Source organism: Mugil cephalus, chromosome 2 (assembly GCF_022458985.1).
Source record: "Mugil cephalus isolate CIBA_MC_2020 chromosome 2, CIBA_Mcephalus_1.1, whole genome shotgun sequence".
In the NCBI taxonomy this organism is placed as follows: Eukaryota; Metazoa; Chordata; class Actinopteri; order Mugiliformes; family Mugilidae; genus Mugil; species Mugil cephalus.
Window position 1 is genome coordinate 13297446 of NC_061771.1, and position 25969 is coordinate 13323414.

General features: G+C 40.8%; 2 protein-coding genes across 4 annotated transcripts in view; one reads left to right on the forward strand and one right to left on the reverse strand.

Moving 5' to 3' along the window:
• dlc1 (DLC1 Rho GTPase activating protein) overlaps positions 1-6683 on the reverse strand; it is a 73262-nt gene extending 66579 nt beyond the window's left edge. For both annotated transcript variants that reach the window (XR_007112219.1, XM_047577504.1), the window contains exons 1-2: positions 6267-6683; positions 3410-5359 (exon numbers count right to left, since the gene is read on the reverse strand). Coding sequence is in view for 1 of the 2 variants with exons in the window: in XM_047577504.1 (XP_047433460.1) it covers positions 3410-5311 (1902 nt within the window). In the remaining variant the exon portion in view is untranslated. The remainder of the gene's footprint in view (positions 1-3409; positions 5360-6266) is intronic.
• A 7137-nt stretch (positions 6684-13820) lies between these two features.
• LOC125004762 (choline transporter-like protein 1) lies at positions 13821-22880 on the forward strand. Of its 2 annotated transcripts, XM_047579644.1 has the most exons (16): positions 13821-14029; positions 14296-14382; positions 15085-15227; positions 15715-15851; positions 15987-16080; positions 16934-17103; positions 17617-17706; positions 17826-17968; positions 18163-18349; positions 19642-19810; positions 19911-20067; positions 20171-20254; positions 20343-20480; positions 21424-21660; positions 21897-21971; positions 22368-22880. In XM_047579644.1, exons 1-16 carry the CDS (start codon positions 14006-14008, stop codon positions 22389-22391), a joined length of 1959 nt encoding a protein of 652 aa, XP_047435600.1. In that variant the 5' UTR covers positions 13821-14005; the 3' UTR covers positions 22392-22880. The 2 variants fall into 2 exon arrangements, with proteins under 2 accessions (XP_047435600.1, XP_047435599.1); XM_047579643.1 differs by lacking the exon at positions 13821-14029 and having other exon boundaries at positions 14141-14382.
• The last annotated feature ends 3089 nt before the right edge of the window (positions 22881-25969 follow it).

A 25969-nucleotide genomic window follows, 5' to 3' on the forward strand; every position in this document is an offset into this window, starting at 1 on the left:
TGAGCTCATGAGACATTCGGTCTGTGACTGTATGTGCAAGGATCAAGTCTTGTTAACATGTAGATGTAAGAGTGGTTTAATGTGCCGTGTCTCTGTCCTAGGCAGGATACCCTAAAGAGAAGTCTCATTGGGTTTTACACCAATCAGCCACAACATTAAAACTACTGACAGGAAAAGTAAATTACATTGACCACCTTGTGATAATTCAATGTTCTGCTGGGAAATGTTTGGACCTGGCATTCACGTGGATGTTACTTAGACAAAAAAAAACATCTTAGAGGCACAAGGGAAGCCTATACAGTATGAGGTGGTCATAATGTTTTGACTGATTGGCGTATAGGATGCACAATAGAACAAAATCGAAAGATCTCGTGAAATAAGGTTTACGATGGGTGTGTGTGGATGACAACATTCATATGAGCTGTAATGTGAGTATCGGCCATAGCCTCAGCCCTGGGCCTGGCTTCCAGCTTCATCCCTAATGTCTTATGACTGGTGCTTACATTTATTTTCCAGTTAGTGTCCAATTAGACTGTCAAAAGCAGTTCCTATTGGGTTTGCTGAGAGAGCAAATAGACAACATTGAAGGCCATGTGTATCATGGAAATGCGTCTCACACTGCTGCATTCACTGGCATTCCTAGCTAGTGGCAGCGCACATCACTACGTTCTGTCTCCTTGGCCGAGTATCACAATGAAACATTGTACCGTGGTAAAACAATGACATCTTTACGAGCCCTCACTGAATGAACAAAAGCATCTGGCTCGAGATGGCAATAACAACCACAAAACGGCAATGTAAAAAAACAAGTGCAGTGTGACTTCAGTTGCCTCAGAGAGGCGATGTTTTTTAGGGGCATTCTGGTGGTTTGGGTGTTCTCAGAAGGTTTCTTTTCTGTCTTTCCCATTTTTGAGGCTTCTGTTACATTCCTCTCAACTTCCTGTTTTTTTGAGAGGGGAGATGGTTCCCACACTGTTTGAACTTAGATCCCTCCTTCTCCTTCTCCTTTCCCTGCTCTCCTTTCAACCCCCCCACTTCCATCCAGCGTGCATCCCACTCCTCAAACTAAACAGTGCTTCTTTCTCTGCTCAGCTAATTATAGTGTTTCACGTGCAAAATACTGTGAATTCAATATGATTAATGCAAGTGTTTCATTAATTAACAGCGGCCAATTGACCGATACAGACAGAAAGGCAGAAAAAGAGAAAGAAGGAGGGCTGAGGGTGATGTTGCCAAATCGTCTGCTGCCAGATAAATGACTGTTGAGCCAGTTTGGCCCTAGGGTCAGGATAAGGCCTTGTTGCTAAAACAAATAAACACAGAAACAAAGCCCAATATCAGGTTAATCTCAAGCCATTATGCAAACCAGATGGGTTCATTTTGCAAACTGAATCTGCAGCAACATGGTCCACTGGGGACATATTCATTTAGTGCAATATCTTGTCACAGATCGTTCCAAGTTGATGTTGCCATTGTCCAGGAGATAATGACGTAAGCTCTGTAATTCTCATCCAGAAATTCAAGGCTTACTAATTCTTTTCTCCATACCAAATTTTAAATGTGAGTTCCCTAGTGTTTATTTTAACTGCCTAATTTCCTTTTTGGTCATCGTGACCATCTCTGCAGCACATTTTTGCAGTAAATTGGCTACATAAAGAATGTAAATACACTCGATAGTTAAAATCCCTTAACTGCTGTCAAAGAAGAGGAAATCCATTCCCATATGGTGGATGGATTGCCTTGGCGCCTCGCACTTTTATGGCTAAAATCCTCTCATTGAGTTCCAAGAGCTTTTTCAGATATTTAAAGTCGTCCTAGGATTTAAAGTGGAGCAAGGGGTAAATGTGGCACTGTTTTTTTTTCTATGTGTTGCCACACTGGACTGTGACCTCTTGTTTTTGGCAGCTGATGAAGGTATTTCAAAATTAGTCATGATTGAGAGTGGCGCCAAAGTTTCTATGTGATTTACGCAGAAATAATGCAACGAAAACCTGAAAATCTTTGGGATTATACACAACCACACAAATCAGTGTGTAACGCATCATGAACTCAGTCTGATTTTAGGCTTTCTATTGAAGATTTAAAGGCTTGCATTTTATTACATGCAGGTATTTTACTGCTGGAAACCAGTTGTGTTAGGCTCTATAAGCAACACGGTGGCACACTTTGTGTGAATTTCACTCTTTTCATTAAATGAAGTGAGTGAAATTAAAGGGAAACCAAATGGAAAACAGACTATGACAATGTAGTATTATTAATTAATCTCCACTGCATTATATTGTGACATCATATTAAACAATACGATCAATAGATAGTGTGGTATATTTGCTACATTTATTTTAATGTCCAACACAGTGGGAAAAAAAACATCTGTTTTAATGTAAGTATGTTAGTTTTTCATTCGTTTATGACCTCTGGAAATCACTAGTGTTCAATACAACTAAGCTAACTTTAACAATCATCTACATTTATTAATACTTATTGCGAGTAACTAGGTCTCATCTGATGGCAGCTGCACTGGAACCCATTGTATAAACAATAATGGCAGAGCTGTTAAATCACATTTGCCCACACAGTGGAAGGTTATGAACATTACTTACATAAGCTGAAATCCATTCCAATGTCTCAAATAGTTTAAAAAGATGTCTATATAATTATTAGGAATGGAAACGGCTGGGTTAAGTTAAAGGTTAAATTAATTCTATCACTAGTAGAATAACACTGGAAAAAGCTACGACATTCAATCCGTCTCAAGGATAAATCTGTAGAGTCACCGCTTACAAGAGGTTGATCAACTTCGACTAGAATGATGCACAAGAATTTAACTTCTCACAATATGGAACTTGTCCAAACCACATGCCTTGTTTCTTGTTGGCATTCTTAAAGGGACAATACAACAATTACACACAGTGAATATTCTCTGACTGTCACTTTTAGGCAGAGAACCCAAATCCATAACTTGCCATCTAGGTTTTTGCTGCAAATCCTGAGATAAACAAGCATGCTGGCTATGGCTAGGAGTATGTTAGCAGCACAACACACACTTTCTGCAAGCCAAAGTAGTTTAAGCATTTCACCCCAGCGATTGCTAGAGCGTCCAACGGCTTGTGCGTTCCTAGTCTCCATGCCCTTATAGGACCTTGTTTTGCAATGAGCGGTTGAGAAAGAGTGAAACATTTCACAGAACCCCCCACTCACAGATCTGTAAGCATGTGAGAGTGAAGTCATTGTTTTCCAAGACCCTTGCCAGAGTGTGGGACAAATATTACTCGTAGGCAATTTATGCTGTAAAAGACAAGTTTTTTTTTGAGGTGCTGAAGTGCCATAATTGCAGCTACTATGTGAAAATCAAGCCAAAAAATGTACCCAGGCTGCATCCCTTCTACATCCACATCGTATTTAGTCTTACCTTTCTCATGCGCACTTTGACCACGCTGTCCTCCTTCTGATCTCCAGGCTCATTTGTTCCATCTAAAACTGGACTGGGCGGCTGTGTCTTGTTGCAAACAACTGAGTATATGGCCTCATCCGACTCGTCCATTCTAGGAACTGTGGCTCCTGGCCTGGGCTGTTCACTGTGGCCATCTGCCACCTCAGAGGCAGGTGACTCACCAAAGCAACGACCAGAGGCTTGGTTGCCATGGAGTCCCTCGTAGACCTCTGTAGTACATGCTGGATGTTTTTGGGTGTATTGTTCTGTAGCCTCTTGCTGAACAGCTGGATTGAGGGTATTATTAATGTCGGTATTCTTTTCTGGCTCCAGTAGAGAGGTGCTAACTACCTCAACAAGGCTGACCTCTGGGATAGTGTCAAGTTTTGGACAAATTTCTTCCATCTGATGAGGTAAGTCAGGATCCTCAAAACCAGGAATTTCTTTGGTTAATAAGCTTTGATGAGTATTTTCCACTGAATCGCTTACAGAAGTTTTGACATACTTATGTGCACACCGAATGGTGTTAGTCAGTGCGTCTGTGTCTCCTTCTGAATAGCCAGTATTTAGTTGTTCAGATGACACACTGCTGGTTGTCGTCAAAGCGTAACACTGACTTTTGGCACAATTATCAGCTGAATGAATAGTCCCATGCCTGGCATGTGCTGCATTCTCGCTGATTTCTGTTTGTGCACTTTCATCTCCCAGAGGCCTGTTCACTGCCGTTGTTACAAAATTATTCTGTCCCAACAAGGTCTGGTAGGATGTTTCACAACCGTGACTCTGATCCAGTTCTCCAGAACAATTGTCGTGATCCTGCTCTCCTCCACGAATATCTGTTGAGCGATGGTTAAGTCCTGTATTTTCACTTAGAGTTTCTGGGTCATTCAATCCATCAGCAGAATCTAGGCTCCAGATTTCAGTTATTTCCTTCCCATATTTTCTGTCCACTACCAAAGTCACAACTGGTTCCATATTTTTGTTATCCAGTGATACCGCAATACTAGCCTCCATCATATTAGCTGCGCTGCGCAGCACACCATCAGGTACACTTGAATCAGTTTGGTCAGAGATGGAAATGTTCCCTTCCCCAACATCTGGGAGGTCAGCTTGAGGTTCCAGTTCAGCAGCAGAGGACCGGTTTCGTGTGGCCCCAGAGATCTCAGGAGGTCTGCTGTAAGCCTCTGTATGGGTCGCCTTTGTTTCCTGGTTATCTGGAAGTTCGCCAGGCTGCTCACCATCCTCAGACAAAGGATCTCCATTGTTTGGAGAGATAGAAATGTATTGTTGCTCTTCACAGGAGACATGTGGACTATTAAAGACGTTATCGTCATCGCACATGTCGTGATTCGGACTTCTTTCTGTGCCAATGTCAATTTCATCATTGGTAGTCCTCTCAGTCTGACTGCTGCTATCTGTTGCACAAGAAATATTTGCACTTGACATACCACTGCTTGAGTCACAGCAAAGCTCTTCAGAATTCCCAGTGACTGTGGTTTGGAGATACTCAGATTCAGAGGCCCTTTGGGGAATGTCAGCACCCAACACGTGAGAGCCATGAACTGACTCTGGCAAATCCAGTGAAAATTTTCCATTGCTTTCCGTTAGTTTCAAGGGTTCTGCTACAGTATCATCGTTGACACTAGAAGCTGTCGCCTCTAGTGTCTGAGCCAGGTCATCTGTAGGCAGTTGGTGGCAGCCCTCCGGCATGGAGGCGCACCTCGTCCGTCTGCCCTGTTTGGAAGCCCCTGAGCCCACCCAAAGCTCCTCGCTGTCAACCCCATGACAGCAGACCAGATCCAGATCATCATAGCTATACTGTAATCCTGAAGGGTGAGTCACATGCTCCTCCCAGCTTCTTTTCCGTATGGCTACCGGCATGGTGGACAGCCCATTTGATGGCAGGCTAAAATCGGAGAACCAGATCTGCTACAATTGAGAAGAGAAACAGAGATCAGAATCTGCCAGTGCTCAGTTTAAACTAACTGAATGTGCAAATGACAATATGGTAAATAATGTTTGACTTCTTAAGTAAACACCTAAGGAGTAGTTAGTGGAAGTTCAAGATGGGTGTAATTAGACTGCGTTCACAATTTCCTGGAAAGTATAAACTCAGCTGCTGCAGTGTAAGATGTCAGGAACTGACTCTTAGCCTGTGAAACATGTTTTCAAGCTGAGTTGAAAATTCCTCATTACAAACTACACTAAACAACCTGACTCTACAGTAGTTAAAATGAAATTAAAACAGCAAACACTTTTACTGTGCAAAAGTGGATGTTGGTTAGCTGTCACTCTGCACTCTGCACCTACATACGCCCACAAAGGGAACTAAAACAACAAGTGACGGTCAGTGCCCCTCAACAACTAGTTGTCTGTGATCAAAACATTGAACATCCAACAGTATGAAAATATATACTGTCACAGCAAGGAAACGAAGATGTAGCACAGGGCCAGGAAATGTGAATGCAGGCTAATGCATGCAAGAGTTTGCCATCTCTTATTATACAGAATATAACTGGAACCTTTTTTAAGACATAATTTCTGTAATATTTCAATACGTGATTTTTAAAGAAATATTTCATGTTCAAATATAGCCTCTTCCTTAAACCAGTTTCTGAGAGAGTCATAGTCATACCCAAATTTGGTTTCTTTAACTACATTTCCAGTTTTCTTTTTCAGATGTAAAGGCGAATAGCTCTGTCTCTGGCATGAGTGTGTAACTGCTTCGCATTAATAAAAGTTACAAATGTCATAAAGCACTTGCCCTCGAACCAACAGCTGACAACCAAACTAACACCAACACATTTCAGACTTTCTATGGTGAAGTAAACTTTACTTCTTGTAAACTTTCCAGTGATGAGTCCTCGTTTTACGTCAAAATCCCGTCATTGAATATTGTGTTAATCCGGCAGCTAAATATTTAATCCAAAAAACAGGCTGCAGATCCAGTATTTGCTTCGGGTTCTCACTTATCCAGAGATGTTTAGCAAGATGCCTTTTCATTCATCTGCTGAAAACGATCCGTCTGAGAAAATATCAGTCCAGCTCTTTCCAAGACTACCTAACGTACATTTTTTTGTTAGTTTTTTTTTAGTTAGTTTAAGCTTTTGCAAGAAATCTCCTGGACTCCCGGCGGTATCTTCGCTCTTGAACTGTTCGACAGACAGTGGAGCTCCCAAAGGCAGGCAGAAAGCCGGGAAACAGTGAAAAGTCCATAGACAACTTCCATCTTGATCACATTAGGGTTTTTGCTGACGCTGACTGCTGAAGAGTCGGGGTGGTGTAAGAGGGGCCGGGTTTTCTTTCCCCCACTCCACCCCTGCTCTCCTCCGCTCTATCCCTTTTCTCATCAGGTCCCCTCCCCGCTGGTTTTGACAGGGAGTCTGAGTCACGTCCTCGGAGCCCCTTCCCCCGTCTCGCAACTCACCAAGCACACTGTACACATTTATTCACTCCACCCTCTAATGTACGCTCTTGCCTCACTAGTTTACAAACCTACGGTCATCTTTTTCTCATTGCAACTGTTCTTTTTCTTCTTCTCAGTCGATGTTTCCTTCATTCTTCTTCAACTTGCTCTTTCAGTGAGCTGGGAAAAGCTGCCAGCAGTTGGTTTTGATTAGTAACAGACAGGCTGCCTCGTAAGCCTTCTGGCTCCGAGCCAAGAGAGAGAGATTGCTCTAATGTTTTGGCAGTTATATCTAAGGCATGCTTTTTTTAAGAAACTGTCGTCTTGTAACGCTGCAAGTATTCTTAACCAAACTCACTGGTACTGATAAAAACAAAACTTTAAGTCAAGCTATTTTTATATATAAGCTTTATTTAAATTTAAAATATTTTTACAGGTGAGGTTTATGTGACCACTGAAACATGTTGCATGACGATAGGGACAATAACATGAGCTGTCAACCTGATAAATTAAAGGAGATGAAGGGGAAGAAAAAAAAAGAACATTTAACACCCAAATACCAGTAATTCATTTCCTAATATAGTGATTTCAGAGAGGCAGCTGGAGATGAACACAGTCTAAGTCTTACAGTCCAAATTTTACTCATTAGACATGTAATAAGGCTGCAAAACAAGTTTCAGGATTCGCAGGTTTTTTTAAGCTGGATCAGCTGCATAAAAAGAGCAACGCACCAAACCAACAGGGACAAACAAAGCACAAGAGAAAACTGGAATGACGCCCCCTCCGAGTATTCCTACAACCTCTAACCTCTGGGTCGTCCAGATGTGAGGTGAAGCTCTGGATGAGTCTTTTCTTAGGGACTGCAGTGGGAAACTGTGCACTGCCATTAATGTTGGCTCTCTGGGGACACAGATGGTCGTCTTCAAGGGGAAGCGTCCAAGTTCAACAAGACTCCTCTGCTGCATGTCACAAGATGCACTCTGCAGTTATGCAGGGTGCAGTGTAACGAAAGGCAGATTTTTTTCGGCTACAGTAGCTTCCTTGTGGATATGGCTGGTGATTGAAGTGCAGAGGCCGACACTGAGTATGACTCAAGCTATCCATTCATTATCTCCTGCGGACATCCAACACGGGCCTATAATTTAAAAGGCTAGCCACCCCCCCTGCCAATCAGAGAGCCCACAGGGCAACTGGCCTACGTCACAATCTGATCCATCAGTAACACTGTGAAAACACATGTTCAATGAACAACATGTGTGAGACTAGGAGCCGATCAGCAGTGTCTCTGTATGTGTAGTTGTCCATGAGCAACAGCAAGATGCATTGAAATTACTGGAACGCTGAAGCTAAATGTAACAGGATTAATACGCTAAAAGCCACCGACCGGAACCCATTAGCTATCATCTGATGACTTTGCCTCCGGGGGGGTTGCAACATCCAATCTCTACATCAAAATAACCGATATCCGGATAACAGATAACTGCCACAAGCCAAGTCTGCTGTTGTCTACAGTCCGACCTGATATAGAGATGGCGTTGAGACACAACGTATGTGACCAGATAATTTACACTCAGTTCAAAGTTTAAAATCACCGCAGAGGATTTGTTCAAGGCATTTGCTTTACAGCTCGATCATACATGATTGGTAAACACTACTCGGGCTACAAATGGAAACCAGAAATCTTCCAAAATCTCGTCCCTTGTCTTCCAGTTCACACACATCCAACAGTGCAGTCATGTTAACCTCTGAAAATGATAATAATACATCACTACTAAATTTAAAATTGTCTGAGTCGTACAGATATCACTGCTAGGATATTTAGTCATGAACGTGAGGAAAATATGAGGTCTCCAGAGGGAAGGTCAGGAACCACGAAGTCATAACAATCCTTCCAAAAACATGAAACCATCCAACATCTGAGACGCGTCACTAAAAATCACTAATCAAACCACAGGAAAAGTCCTTAGAGAACTATCTATACCAAATTGCATTTCAATGCACCTCCTGTTTTTCGTTATTTCAAGGAAAAATGTACCTTCTGGAGGAAGAGGGTCTGTCTGCGCAATAGCTGTTGAGATATCTCTGTCTGGATGGACCACTGCCATCCATTAAGTCATGTCATAAGTCACGTTATCTGTGCGAACATTTATTTGCCTTAAGAAATTACTGACACAGCGCAGATTCTGTCTGAGAGTCACATCAGAGAGGACGAGCATGACCGTTCTCATAGGCACGCAACGTTGAGAGTCACATGTCCAGAGCGCTCTCCTACATGGTTAAGAAAGAACCATTCATGATTCACCCTATAATCCCCCACTGTTCAACCCCTCGGATTCTTAAGTGGAGCAGTGAGGGTCCAAAGGAAACAACTCACATTCCACGCTGATATAGTTTATTATTGGAAAAATAAGCCCGTCTAAATCATGGGTATTGAGGAACACAGACTGTTTGCCCATGTAGGAAAATGTAGGTGACTCTTACAGAGAAAAAAAAAAAAAAAAAAAAACAGACTGTCCCTCCCATAACTGAGTCATTTTGAGCCCTTGCATATACAAAGACTGCTTTGAGTAGATTTTGTTGTACCATTTAAAGGCCTTCTTTAAATAACCTTTTTATTTTTATTTTTTTTACTGCACCTTTAGATAGTAACGAGACGTTAAATGGATCTTCGATTCATTTACACCAACAGGAAAACTAAAGAAAAAGCAAGATTCAAATCTCGACATCTAAAAATAACATCACCAAACCACAGCAAGATCCTCGCAATCCTTTCCTGTCAGTTGTTATGCCCTGTGGTTAACAACTCTTTTTCAACAGCCTGGAGTTTTAATAACTGTGTTTGAGGCCTGGGTGGGATCTTGAGCAATCGCAATATTCTTGAATGAAACATCCCAAAGTGGATGATGCAACTTAAGAGCAAGCTGGAGGAGGGCTGCATTTCATTAAAGAAAGAAAGAAAGAAAGAAAGAAAGAAAGAAAGAAAGAAAGAAAGAAAACAACTTGTCTATAATCTGTTGATTTTAAATTGCTTTGCTTGTGAGGGTCTAACCACGAAAAGTCGTCGTGGGAGAAGCCGAGGGGGCCTTGGCTACTGATCACGGGTCATCGTGTGACTGTAACCGTGGGAACAGGAAGTACTAGATATTGAGGATAGAGAATATAATAGGGTAAAGGAATCTAATCTTCTTGGGATATGGTCTGTGTGTATATGTGCTAATAATAATAACACAACAGAGGACAATATATATGTATATATGTATGTGTGTGTGTGTGTGTGTGCGCGCGCTCTCGTGATTAGAGAAGTCTGTGCGTCAGTGTGCAACAGCAGTAGATTATTCAATATGATACTTAGTCACTCTATTGACGCTGACTTTGTGTATCTGCTAAATCCTGCACATCCTGCTTTTAAGAACTACAAAATATATTTTTTTTAATTAACAGAATATATATTATATATATTTATTATATCCAACATCAACAGTAACGTCCAGGTTGTAAAGAACTGTCTGATTCTCAGATATCATAGTGTCGATGAACACACCAGCTGAGATGCGTTTTTTAATTATATAAAATAGAGACCTCAATTTCCTACAAAACCCCTCTGTCAAAAGCAGTGAAGCTGTGATGGTGACCTCATTCTGGACAAATAGGCATAAACAAAAGCTGCAACCAAGAAAGTCATTTCATTTTTTATTGCAATTTTGAGGGGTGTGGTCCCAAGGAATTGAGAAACGAGGATTTAATCAGAGAGGTGTCACATGCCCTACAGATTATACAACTTATTGGGGCTGTAAAGACAAAACTGAGTTGACGTCTTCTGTGGCTCATAGCACTGCAGCTCATCAAAACAAGACAAAACAGATTTTAAACATGTCTATATCAATTTGACAAATACAGACAACCAACACAAGCTTTAAAAAAGACAAAGGAAAAAAATAACCTGTGGAGTCTGCAAATTATTAGATTTTGTGAATTGCCAAAATAATAATAAGCGAAATGCTAAAAAGGAATCATGCAACAAACAAGAAAACGCCCTTATTTTTCAGCACATTTCTAACACCACTGATGAGTAGCAAAGGTCAGCAACTCCCAGAGTCATAAAGCTTTAAACAACATTGTTGTTTTCGTTTGTGCTTCTTGTTTTGCGTTTCTGTATTTGTTTAGTTTGTGTGTATTTGCACATGAGTTGTCAATTTAATTAATATGTTTCCTTAATTTGCATGTGGTGCTTTCATTGGGTTTTCTCAGCCACTGTATGATTCTCCTTCCTAACTAATGAGTCTTTCTCACCTCATAGAGTTCCAGTTGTTTCCAGGAAGGACAAACATGACACAAGCTCTTGTATGTCCTGGAGTCAAGGATACATCCAGCAAGTGAATGGAGTCCTTTGTCTGACAATTTACCTGCAACTTCAGCGGACCATATGGATCAAAGCCTGGCAAGGTGGCAACAACAGCTGGAATCCATTTGTATATTCTGGCTCAAACACATGCCCCCATAACCTAAAACCATCTGTACCTGAGCACATTCTCACACTTCTGAAGACTTAAAACGTGTAGAGGAATGCACGCAGACGTACTTTCAAACAGGCATGTAGCCCTTACCTTACAAACATGAAGCCGTATAGAATGGGTCGGTTTAATTAACAAACAGATATTGGACATTGGTCTCTGCAGATTTGTGCTTGAGACTAACACAAAACTTTGGGCGTTCCACACGAATGAGAAAGCAACTGCAAGGACTTGATTTCACTGACTCATCAGGGAAGATTCACATTTTGTTTAAGAAACGTCAAGTGATTCATGAACTGTAAAAAAAAAAAAAAAAAAAGAATAAGAAGAAGAAGAAGAAGTACCACTATCACTTAGGTCCAGTTTTTACAACAAAAAAAAATGATGCAATATGTGTATAATATCCACCTTTTGGAATTCATCACATCAACCTGGACTACTTGCAAGTATCTGAAGACAGAGCAACATAATATTTATCTTCTAATCTTGTTGTTTATGAGGAATGACTCTGGAGTTTGGACCAGACCGTGTGAGAGCCAAGACGATGACGTACTGCACGCCCTCTCCGCCGAGCGTTCTGCTAAACATATGCATCACTGGCATTGATTCTTCCAGTAGAGCTCCAGAAAAACGTGTTGTCCTTGGACACCGTTGCCACAGCAGCATCAGCAGGAAATACTTGAGGCAAAGAGTCAGGAGATGAGGGGCCAGGAGCTGTTTCATCATATGATGAGAGGGACCTCTGAACAGTAATCCGTGTTTCCGCTCCATGTTCGTTTGCACTTTGGGTCCGTTCACAGCTTCTCATCATATGTTCTGGTTCTTTATAACGATCTGCTGTTCCATACTTTTTATTTTGCAACATACTCACAACAATCCAGGCTATTACCAGGAATGAGGAAAATGTGCATGTGTACATTTAAGTTGAGACAGAAATCTGCAGGAATTTGCATTTGCATTTGCATTCACCGTAGGTGCATGAAGGGGAAACCTGATAGATTAAATTACTAAGTTAAAAATTTACCTTCCCTTCCTCACAATGTATTTATGGTATAACAGGATGTAAGACACCTCTTCTTCAGGAAACTGTTTGACATCCCAGCCCACTTGGGAGCCATACATTTCAGGAAACCTTCTTTGAGAGAAACTTCTTGTAAAACAGCAGGTGGTGAGGTGAAGCATCTTTGAGCACATGAATCTTGCCAGCAGTCTCCAATGGGGATTTTTTTTTTAGATACTTTGGTGTGAAGAGTACAACAAACACAACAGCAGCTAGTCCTAGGAGTCAAATGTGGTGTTTTAAAGAAATAGGGTCGTACAGGGACCTATACTTTTGTTTTTCTTTGACTAAATCTGTGTGCATCTGGGAAGCTGTTACCTCAGTTGCGGGAATGGGGCCCTCATCTGGAGAACCAGGAGTAGTGCCTGTTACATCCCTCCCATCCGCAGGAGGCGCTGTTACACCACGGACAGCGGCGTTTGATATAAGGCTGAAGGTGACAAAAACATCTTTTTACGTGAGCTTATACGTTAAGCTTTACATTATTATTTACATTTTTAACATGCAGAAAAATTAAAACCTCATAGTCACGCAAATTAACCAAAAAGGGGGTCCAAATATAAAGTAGAGGTAAGGTAAATTTTGTGCTGCATGTTAGCGCATCCTTCAGTGTGAAACTTTAATAAATAAATAACGTATAGCAGCAAACGCTAAGTAAAATTTGTATACACGACAGTTTCTCGCTTGACGAGAAAATAAAAACAGCTGAAACGTATTACTCACCTGTGGAGCCAAATAGCAACAGCAAGGTGTCCCACACATAAAAGAGACACTTCTTTCCATTTAACTTAGGCTAATTAAGCTTTTAGTGAAGTTTGCTGTTTTTCCCCACTGTTAAATCATCCACTCTTATTGAAAATGTTCACAATTCCTCCTTTGCTCCAGCAAACGGCGCCAAACTCCTCCTCGCATTCCCACGAGCTCCTGGCCAGTCAACGGCTATGCTGCATTCAAGTCAATGTGTTACTGTCAGACTCCAGCTTGTAAACAACAACAAGAGCGTTAGGCTACACTTGTCTTCTTACATAAAGGCGCAGCGTTACAACTGATACGTGACGTTCACAGTCTGTCAACATCAATTTGCACACCTTGCTTATAACCGTATGTCCACCTTCAATAAAGTCCATTGCTTCACTGGCGTTGTCGTGAAAGTTTCCTACGGACGTATGATGAGGCAAACTTAGGTAACAAACCGTGAGAAGTAGCCAACATATTCATACAAATAGATGAATATGTTGAATAAGATATTTCCCGGTGTGCATGATAACTCTTCCCACGATTAAACAGTTGGAGATGTTGATATTGAGGCCTTCGTTTGCCAAGTAATAATTTTATTTCGGACGGCTCATGAACGCAGCACAGGATATTTGGCTTCTTCCGCATTTACCTGTGGTTGGAATAAAAAGTTTAAGGAATGGGCGTTTGTCAGTGAAACTCCCGGTCATCAACAAATGCATTTATTTGTGTTTCTGCACTGACTGTAGTAAAGGAATGTCGAGGGAGCAGAAAGTGAAACGAGCCGAGTGATCTAAAAAGTTTAAAGAAGTAAAAGTAGGTTTATTTTCGTTTTCGCCCAAGTCGGGTTCGCGTCGCTCACAATGGGGTGTTGCAGCAGCACCGAGGTAAGTTAGCTAAAACCACTTTAAAGTTTCAAAAAAACAGCAGAAGGTGTTTACATGTCGTGTGCTACGTCGACGTCACTTGTTCGGTAGTTTGTAGCTCACATTGTTTCGCGGCAACGACGCGGGGGCTTGTTTGTCTGCAGGGCTTTGGAGCAGCAGTGGGGCTACTTCAAATTCTTTAAAGCCCTCGTCACTAAAAAACATAGCTATACATCTAAAAACTGTCAATGGTTAAACGCTCCCGTCTGTTATTTATGCCTTGGCAGAGTAAACGTGAGTGGAAACCGCTGGAGCAGCACAGCTGCACGGACATCCCATGGCTCATCATATTTACACTCTTCTGTATCGGGATGGTAAGTTGTCCTAAATGAAATCGTAGCAAGTCTAGTTATCTTTTGGTGCATTCTGTATAGCAGCTGAGTTGTTTTGCATTATACTTTGAGTTGTTTGGAACACTTTGCCCCCCGTTTCCTGCATTGCTATCAGTATAAACAAAGCGTAGACGGCAGCCTTGAGAACCGTAAACGCAACAGAACAAAAATTCATGACCCTCCACAAGGCGCAGTTGTTGCTGCCATCAGACTAGTATGGACTAAGTCCTTTCTACTAAACACCTGAGTGTTTAGAAATGTCTGTCTATTGCATGTTTACAGTGGCCTTTACTATAAATATTTGGTAATGGCGCTGCAATAAATCCAGATTTGGTTCAAACCGTTTTAGAGAATTAACTTGTGGCCAATCTGTGGTTTGTGTTAAACTGTATCATAACATTTGGTCATTTCTCAGTGTAACACAATATACTAAGAAGCCTTAGGGCAACTATAAACTAGCAACGCTTAAAAAACAAACAAAAGCTCTACTTCATGTGCACGATTTGGGTGCATCCCTGTAGCAGAAATCTGGGATGACAAGTTATGAATCTGACAAATCTGAAATCATGTTCTGGTTCTAGATGAAGTTGAGTGTATGGATCCATCTACTTGTTACCAAACTACATGTTTTCAATGACTTCACCTTGTTGAGAGTTAATATACTTTTATTTGTGTCATCTCCAGGCTTGTATTTGTGGCTTTTCCATCGCCACTGGAGGCGCCTACCGGCTTATTTTAGGATATGACAGTTATGGCAACACCTGTGGTCGGAATAACACCAAGATTGAGGGGGTCCCCCTCAGTGGCCGGGACATGACAGATAAGAAGTTAGTTCCAAATGTCTCAACATTTTACCACATTGTCTTAACTTTTTTTTTGTTGTTGTTGCACAAATGTTGATTTGCACTCATTTTATTAGAATATCTTCTTTTATGCACTTTTATGCTGCATGAAGAAAGATATTTTGTTTTATCATTTATCTTTGAAGTCTTTGATTACATTCCTCTTTTTGGGCTGTAGCCTCCCATCAGCATGCTGCCCGCAGGCCCAGTTCTGCTGAAACAATGGGTCATGCTTTATTGATGGGCTGATTGCCCATGGAGGCTTTGAATAAAAGGCGTTTCTGCTACAAAGAAGGATCTGTCCGGCAGAGTGGCAAATGTCACAGTCTTTCATTTTCTTCCCAGACGGAACAATCCCGACTGGCATAGAGATAAACACACGCACTGATATTTTCATCAAAGCTCGGAGTGAGCAGTGTGGAATAGTTTAAAAAATAATTATGAAAGCTAACTTTCTATTTTTCTCTTTTAGATATGTTTTCTTTCTGGACCCTTGCAACCTTGATTTAATAAACAGGAAGATCAAGTCCATTGCCCTGTGTGTATCCAAATGTCCAACTACTGAACTGAATACATACAGCGATCTGCAGCAGTTTGCTAAGAATAATGGTGAGGAAATGGAGCCATGTGTTTGTGGCATCTGTTGGGCGTACATGATACTTTGTACTCACGAACACACAGGTGTTTCACATATTTTAATGCAATATTTTAACGTGTCGTCTAACATTTGTTTGTCACTGACAGGCTCCTATCTCTGCTCCTACGACATTTATGCAACAAGTTACTCGAGCCATCGAGAGAGATCCACTAAATGTCCAAAACTCCCCGTTCCACCAAGGTAATCAGTCATGTCCTTCAGCTGTTAATTAAAAGGAAGGAGCCAATAATTAAGAACGATTTTTCACCAGATTTGAATCTTCCATCCAGTCAGGGAATTTAAAATTTTAGTTTTAGTGAAGCTGATGCTTGTGTGCGTCGTGGGGCTTGAGTCTCTTGTGTTCATTGGGGAAATTGTCTGTAACCGTTTATGTAGTTTTAATTTTAATTTTTTTAATTTACATTCAATTCATTAATTTAGTCAGTGATTATTAGTATTTATTTATTTATAAATTTATACTGCCCGGCTATTTTCATCCTGATCAGAGAATCCAAAGTACAAGTTTACATGGACATTAAGCAATAATCAGATAAGATATATATTTTTACAGGCTCCATAACATCAACCAGAATAGAGCTTTTTATTGTATGTGCCACATGGTGGCGCTACCAGCAGGGAAGTGTTGAACCTGCCAGAAACATGTCGTAGACCAGTAGGTAAAGGATTACGCCAAGACTAACTGACTGACTCTGCAAGTCTGCTAGTCTGCTAAATACAAGTTTTTTTTTTAATAACTGACTGTTTTGCTTCTATGTTTCTGTCAGCTGGTGTTTACTCCATATGTGGCCAACATGCCCAGACAAAACGTATTTGTTCCAACCATTCAGAAACGTCACACCAGCCCTGTTGATCTCAGTCCTCTCCAACTAAAGTGCCGATTACTTAGTGTCCATGTAAATGCAGCTAAATATGCACCAACCATATGTGAATACGTTCCAGGACAGGAAATCATTGATATAATCTGTTAGCAACAATCTGTAGCTCTGCTACTTTGAGGGTGAGTCATTGGAAATAAATAAACCTCTTTTTACAGCAAGGCGGTCCCAGTGTTCCACCGCTGTATTCCTACGGACATTAGCTGCTACGCTGAATTCGCCCAGGCTTTTATCACCTTCGTCAGTGACAACACTGTGTTGCGGCGAGTCGTCGCCGGACTCATGGCCAGCAAGGAGATCATCATGGGCCTTTGTGTCTTGTCCTTAGGTACAACACACGCTGACACTTTGCTCCCAATACAATATATGACCATGGAATGGTTTTCTTTTATCCAAAGAAAACAACCTACTGCAGTGTTATTTCTGCTGCCCCTCTGAACAGCTGTAATTGGTTGTGAGGACTCAGCTGGAAGGAAATTGTCGGAAGTGGAGCTATTTTTGTCGTTACAAAAAAAACAGGAAAAGTCTGAGTGGTTACAGCCATTGTATCCTCTGAAGTTAGTCCCACAGGCATTAATTTAAGACCCAGTCTTACTCCTCCCGTTCGTACAGTCAGAAAAAGAGACATAACTGATCCGATCCGTCAGTTTTAGATATCTTTCATCTCTATTATTTGATCTGCCTGTTGAGTACTGTGATTTTTAAGGCTTCATAGTGTAACAGGACATTCTTTTCTGGAGGGGACGTCACCATAAAATATAAAACAGCGTCGTGTTGACTTTTTCCTTTGTTAATAGTGTGACATACTGACATGATACACTGTGTTTTTTGTCTGATGCAGTTCTCTCCTTGATCATGATGATTGTCATTCGTTACATCTCCAAAGTATTGGTTTGGATTCTAACAATTCTGGTGATCATCGGGTCTATAGGTAACGACTTGTTTTGTTCGAGCACTCTTAGTTCATAAGTACATATATATATGTATGTACTTACACATAAACTGTATGAATGTGTTGCTGCCCTTTACGTATTCTGTGATCTCTTACAGGTGGGACAGGCGTCCTGTGGTGGCTGTATGCAGACCACAGAGTCGCCCTCGACAGTAACACCACGTCCGTGTTTGGAAAGGAGGTGGCCTCAGACAACGTTAAGGCCTTGCTTGTGTATTCAATTGGTGCTACAATTTTTACGGTATGTCTGCATGCACATATTGTATGTGTGTATCCTTTTAAACATGATAACATGTTCTATGAAGTTATTGAAAGTAATCCAGGAAGATGAAAAAATAATAATAAAATAATATTGTCTGCGAAGGGTTTGACGTTGGTGGGAAAACATTTTTGACCTGCGAGTGTTGAGTGCTTGTTTTGCTCACCACCTTTCAGGTGATTCTCCTGCTGGTGATGTTCTTCTTGAGGAAGCGCGTGGCTCTCACCATCTCCCTGTTCCATGTGGCGGGTAAAGTGTTCATCCATCTTCCCCTGTTGGCCCTGCAGCCTTTCTGGACTTTCCTGTGCCTCATGCTCTTCTGGGTTTACTGGATCGCTGTGCTTCTCTTCCTCGGGACTACAGGTTAGTACCATGTTTTTTTTTTGTTTGTTTTTAATCACGTTTCAGAACATTTTTAGTTTGGATTTGCTCCACTGCGACACTATTTTCAAACATCAGCTGTGTGGGTGCAGTTCCCTAAACAAGCAGAGTATTAAGTGTGTTACTTGTGACATTTGTCTGGCTTTTGTGGCAGCATGACTGCACTCCCACACAGAAGGTCTTGTGCCAGTCTCGTGATGTGGATGAATGGAGTCAAAGAGCAAATTATTTTTTTCATCTCCCACTTCTCTTTTTCTACAGTGTATTTTTTTTAAGTAGTATATTAAAGCACAACACCAACGTTGCATTTTCTTGTTTGTTATTATTATTTTGTTTCATTGCAGAGCATTAAAAATTATACTCCCATGAAGGGATTGTTGTTTTTTAATTGTGTTGGCTAATCGGTCCAGAAATATCAATACTTCAGATCTAGATGTGTTTTTTAGAATCAACCTTCAGATCAAAATATCGACACCAAGTCTGCTTTCATAAAAAACGGTAACACTTTTATGACAGTGACTCTTTAATTGATTCTCAAAATGTAAAAGACGTGAAAGAGAGCGAGCGCAGGGAAATGTCCCCACACCTCAGACATACATCCATCTATGATGGAAATCCTTAAGTTCAGAGAGGCAGGAAATGTCCAGGTATATAGTGAAAATACATCACAGTGCCCATCACAGGCATATATCTTATTTGATTATTGCTTAATGTCCATGATCATGTCAACATGCTGCTGTTCCTTAACAAAAACATACAAATAGGAAATAATGGAGAGTGTAGAATGAGACCTTTGATGTCAAAGTTGAAGTTCTGACCTGAAGACCACTCTGTCTGGTCCAAAAAGAATTATACTGAAGTCAGAGGGACTCGACTTATTTTAATTTTGTTTGAAATAGATTTTTTTTTTAAATGCGATTCGCTCAGATTTTTAGTTGACTTTGCCCAGATTGTCTTTAACTGCTCTGATTAAAGAGGAGTGGGATATTTGGCAACTCGTTTAATTCTTATACAGACGTATGAAATACGTTCTTCATTATTCTTCACTATTACAAAAATAAAATAATAAGTATGTAAAATAAGTGTTACATGCAATTTCGCTACCAAGCAAAAGAACTGTTAAAGTATGACAAGGTACAAAACTCTAAATAAATAAATGCTTAACTGCAGGTTTGATGCGCCAAAACAAAGCTTTACCATAAATGCAGAGATTCTGATTGTTCTTGTTTGCAGTGAAACATCCAACCGAAACACGTGCTTGCATTTCCTCATAGGGACGGCGGTAAAGAACAACTCCACCGGTGTGGTTGAATATAATATACAGGGGCCTCTTCAGTACATGGTGTGGTATCACGCCGTGGGTCTTATCTGGGTCAGTGAGTTCATCCTTGCCTTCCAGCAGATGACCATCGCTGGAGCCGTGGTCACCTACTACTTCACAAGGTCTGAAAAACTGTCAGAGCCTTAATGTCATGTTTGGTGTAATGTTTATTATTATCATGCCGTATTGTTTTATTTATTCTCTCTCCCTGTATGTGATAAGGAATAAGTCTGAGATGCCAGCTGTACCCATCATTGATTCCACGCTACGTACCTTCCGCTACCATCTGGGTACTCTGGCCAAAGGATCCTTCATCATCACGCTGGTTAAGATCCCTCGTCTCATCCTTACATACGTCCACAGCCAACTGAAAGGAAAGGTGAGCCGTCCTTTTTTTTTTATACAGTACAGTAATACAGTGTACAATTTGTTCTCATTGAGGTTTTTTTTTTGACCTCTGTAAATGCCTCCGTCTCTCACAGGAAAACGCCTGCGCTCGTTGCATGTTGAAAACCTGCGTCTGCTGTTTGTGGTGTCTGGAGAAGTGTTTGAAATACTTGAATCAAGTAAGTGATCCCATGCTGGTGGAGTGTATGCACAGCGGACGCTGTCGCCAGGATTTCTAGTGTTCATTTTTCTTTGGATTTATTTCAGAACGCTTACACTGCTACAGCCATCAACAGCACCAACTTCTGCACGTCGGCCCGCGACGCTTTCGTGATCCTGGTGGAGAACGCTCTCCGAGTGGCTACCATCAACACTGTGGGCGACTTCGTCCTTTTCCTGGGAAAGGTAACACACTTCTGCATATTCTGCTTTGTGTGATACTTGCTAAACTGACCTTCACCTTTGCTGGTGTTATGATCACGCTTTCAAACAAAAACTAGGTCACCTGAAGAGCTACTGTCAACGCCACCATAAAGTGAAGTTTGAAACTCTTTGTTTGACGTTGACAGACCATGTGAAACCGCAGATATGATGATACAAAAATCATTTCTGATGCTACTCTACTTGATGAACATGCCAGTGTTGGGCTCCAATAGGGGGCGCAATTTGGCTCTTGGCAATTAGTATGAATGATAATGGGAAATAATCATTACTATCTATAAATAGTTCCTACCAGTAGTAAACCTCGGGGCACCACCCTTCCAGGGACCAATAGTCAAATTGCCTAATAAAGATACAGGAGGGTTTTGAAGTGTGCGTTCCAGCAAATATCCCCGTGTGTAATGACAAGAAACAACACAATGCCAGATTAAATTATAACAGGATTTATAGCAAGCAATGATTATCTTACAGTAGCATTACTTTATATAAAAACTATTATACTTCAATGCTAACAGTTAAGTTACTAACTACGCTTTTAGATGTTCATATTTGCAACGTATGTTTACTTACTAGTTCCACAACAGTTCAACATATGTTTTGCATTTTTTATGTGATTTATAAAGGCAAAATCTAAAGTATTTAAATACAGACAAAATAAGATGCCAAGGGGATGAAGAGGCTAAAATCAACAATTTTCATTATTAATCTACAGTATCAAATAAAAAACTGAAAACCTTTTGCAACAATGACCAGCGCATCAACTTAACAGGTGGTCGAATGTCAACTGTGTCCTTAACTAGCTTACGATGCCCCCTAGTGATGAAACAACGTTTATTTTGGTCCACTTTGTTATTTATTATTTCATTTGTGTAATGTTTCCTTAACAGCTGTCTGTCTACATTCTCAGGTTCTTATAGTCTCCTGTACGGCCTTTGTTGGCGTTCTGGCTCTGAACTACCAGAGGGACTACACCGTGTGGGTGCTGCCCCTGCTCATCGCATGTATTTTTGCCTTCCTGGTTGCCCATTGCTTCCTCTCTGTGTTTGAGAACGTGGTGGACGTCCTCTTCCTCTGCTTCGCTGTGGACACTAAGTATAATGACGGCAGCCCTGGACGTGCATACTACATGGATAAGTCCTTAATGGTGAGACGGAAGATTTCCTTGTATAGAGTAGCTAATGTAAGAATTGCTTTTTCTCATCCAACACAGGCATTTGTACTTACCGCTGTTCAGCTTTAGACATTTTTGAACTTTAAAAACACTGTGGTGCAAAGTCCCAATGCTTTCCCCATTCTTTGTCAAAGCACATTTCATTCTTAACAATTTACAAGACACGAGAGTTTAACAGTCTTACCAAAACTCTGCTTCACCCTTCTCAGGAGTTTGTTGAGAACAGCAAGAAATCGGGTTTATACAAGTCAGATGGCGGAGATGGAACGGAGATGAAGCCCATGGTGAGTGTTACTTGATTTACGAATATAGTGACACGGTGTAAAATCCATTGTAAACGTAGACTGTCTCAACAACATGGACGTAGCCAGTTGTTGTGAAAAGTGTTCCACGAGACTGTGTGATGTCCTTAAATTCACACCGATGTGAGTGCTGGTCATGAGCAGTCCTCTCAGGCAGATCCATTCCTCGCTGCACCCTCCTCCTCCCTCATGAAAGAAAAAAAAAAAGACAAATTCAAGTCTTCAAACCAACATGTGACATCACAGTGACTGTCTTTTATGTGCAGTCTGATTTTGAACTAGATGAATATGTTGTCTCATGCAGACTAGGTGAGTTAGTTACCCCTTAGCCTTTTGTGGTTGTGGTTGTGAATGTGGTTGTGTTTTTTTGTTTTGCAGGCACGTGGAGGGACCCTAGCATGAACAAGTATCAAAAAGACCATCAAAATTACTAAACTCATAAATTAAGATTTAACTTTATCTACTACCAGCATCACACTCCAGGGACGTCAGAAAGACGTCTATGCACTGTTACAAGTCTTCAGCAAAACACATTTTACTTTTAATTTTAGAAAAAGGAGGATTTGTAAATTTTAACTTTGACACTAAGAGGTGTAATATGGCAGTAGGTCCTTTGAGTTTGTCTTTTGTAATAAGCATTTGTAATAAGAATTTTCCCCTTTTATTACATTTAAATAATATGATAGTTTACTGTGGTTTAACATGTTTGTCTTGTTTTCATTTTTATTTTTTACACACCAAGTGACATAGAAATAGATTTTTTTGACATAAGTAAGTTGAAGCTCGAATGGTTTGGTGCTTTAAGCTGTTTTGAAGCTGATTGCTAATCATGTTTTGTGAAAATACTGTTCAAGTTGTTCATGACTTATTAAATTTTATATGTTAAGAACACGCAGTTTGGTTTGATTTCTTTCTGTCTGGTATCACGTGTGTAACAACACTATTTCTTGAGGTGTGCCAGGTAAATAAAACAATTCAAAAACATAATGAATGTCAGTAAACAAACTGAATTGAAAAGCAAAGCAGATTTTATGAGTTCCTTATTGTTGTTCCTTTAACAATAAAATGTTATAATAAAATATAAAACAAATAAAATCTGAATACATGATTACTAGATTCATACGTGCATGAATAAGATCCACAAGAGATATGAAGTGTTATAGAAAATAAAGTTCCTAATTCTTCCATTAGATGCTGTAAAACACAAAACGCTATTAACCTCGTTCATCATCTTGAGCTTTTAGCAGAGGGCCGCGTGTCTATCTTTATCCACACGGGGGCAGCAAATCTTATAAAATAAATGACCTTTTAATTGTGAGTCCTCGAGCGAGAACAGGCCATCCAAGGGTAAAGACACCAAAAATACTTCATGTCCTTACCCGCTGACCAACAAATTCAGAGTCTGAATGCAATTGAGTCAAAAAAAAAAAAAAAAAGAGCATGTCACCATCTTGATTTCTTTTTAGACATCAGTTTAACTGAGGAAACATAAGACTCCCTATTAAGTACTTGTGTTTTGATTTTAACTATTTGAATTCTTGCAAATCAACTAATTATGCCTCGGTTCAAATATGCGCTATTTTTACCAGTGTATCTACAACATATTTTTAAATAATGAATGTTGAAATGTGTAATTGCCTGATACAATGTGTATCTCATCTTATTACCACTCATTACAGCACTCTGCAGATCAGATATGCCTCTGATCACCACGGACTGCCCTACCATAAATCTGTTTTCCCTCGAGTCTCTCCTCAGTGTATTGACATATTGATCACTGCCTCATCCCCTCCAATCCGGTGCTGAACGGCCGAGAATCAAACCACTAAGCAGTTAGTCGTTATTGATGGGCGAGCGCTTTCTGCAAACTGCTGTCCACCTTCATAAAACACGGGAATCCGGGGGAAAACAGCTCGATGGCTGATGGTGAGTCACACCGAAGTGTTTTCTGTAATAAGCTACCCCTTCCAGGAAGCCCCATGTTGGCGGGGAGAAAAAAGGGAAAGGCAGACTTCACAGGGACTCGACTGGGGAATGCTTCTTTGTTTCTTGTTTTATTCATTCAGTTCCTCTTGGTTAATTATGACCTGGACGTATGTAACTATCTCATTCAGTCATTTGCACAAAAAAACACAGATATTTTTATTCCTTTTAAAACCCACATTATTTCTGGCACTATTTAGCAGTGTTTTAAATAATTATTTGCTTCTTGACATAAAATGTAAAGCACTCATTTAACTGGTAAATAGTTAAGGGTCCATTCCTACTGTACGTGAACGTTAAACTATTGCTGCTTTACGTGTTTTACGCGTGTATGCATTGACCAACGGTGACTTAGCCATTAAAGCGAGCCGTGCTGCCTCTTCAGCAGCTCCCTCTGGCAGCTCAGCTCAACCCGAATACAGAGGAGAGGCCGAAAAACTGGTTTAGACATGAAAACAGGGAGGAGGGCTGTTTACGAATGTACAGAAAGCAATGACGGGGCTCGTGATGATACGGAACAATCGCCACAGCTCACCACTTCATTATTACATCTGCTCAAAGAAAGTGCATCACGAGGCATTCGACCTTTCTCACCACGTTTTCAATGATTAGCATCACAAAACAGACATGTAAACAAAATATGAATACACGTATCAATATACTGTCTGACTCCTTTCTGGAATACACATCCCATTTAAACTAGAAGTACTATATCTGGGTGCTTCGACAGCAGAGAACGCAACATACGAGGTGAAATACTTGTTTGGGGTTGTGAGTGCAGTGGGCAGGGAGGAGATCACAAGAGGCAAAGACCCACAGTGGATGAGTGGACTGATATCATCTATGGCATTTTCCAAGATGGAGAGGATTACTTTCTCTATTAGAAGGCAACGGGATGCGTTTCATAACAGACAGGAAAGATGGACTGGAGTGTATCGCACCTACAATAGCGTACTTTATTTGATAAAATCTTGTTGGCAGCGAATTTTGTTGTTTTTTTAATTTTTTTCGTTTTGTTTTTTGAGCAACTACGATATACTGAGGAGATGTCCCGAAGTTCTCGTTCAAAATAGATTTAGTATCGTGCATAAGACCAAAATGAGCATGTGAACCTCCATGCGAGAGATTTGTTTTTACATCTGTGTCGGGACCAATTTGAAAAGTCAAGTCTTTCTCTTTGTGCCTTCGAATGCGTGTCCTTACACGACTGAAAGTTAACGCCCAACAGAGAAAAACTATCACCACCATCCTCATTGATTCCTTCTTTGAACGACAGTTACGCTGCTATTGGGAGATGCACGTAACATGGAAAAGGTGAAGGCCCAGCAGATGTTTAGATGTATTTGCCGTACGTATACTAGAATTAAATTAGGACTGCTTTGAATTTAAAGCCTTGAAAAACTGAAATACTAAGTCACTGACGTTTGATTTGAGCCACCAAAACATACAAAATAATAATGAAAGCCTTAACTCATTAATAAATGTGTAGTTTTTGAGCCGATGGTCTCGTGGTGGTGAAGCCTTCAGATTCGGTCCGTGTGGAGATGCAACCTGTAAAAATGACAGTGGGTGGTTACACCCCACACATCACGCACCAGAGATGATAAAAGAGGCGAGATTACGCCGCTGCTGCTTTTTCTTTTGATTATCCAAGAGCCCTGATTTCCAAACATCAAAAGTGCTTCCTGCAATTTGAGGCACTTCCCGCCAGCTCTCAGTCATTCTGTCTCCCCACACACAGGCACATCACTTTTCATATTGTTGACCTGCCTCCAACACCAGGCTCCAGTGTGTGGAAATGAGCCACAGAGATGATATCGCGCCACATTTCTATGGTCAGCACACAGAGGCAGAGAGCGAACGAGGGAGGGCGTGTGAAAATGAACATTTCATATTTACCCAGGGACTTCCCTATCTGGAGCTACTGACAGGTCCTGTAGCCAGCGCGCACACACACGCCCATTGTGCGAGTTCCTGCGGCGTGGCCCCCGTTGAAT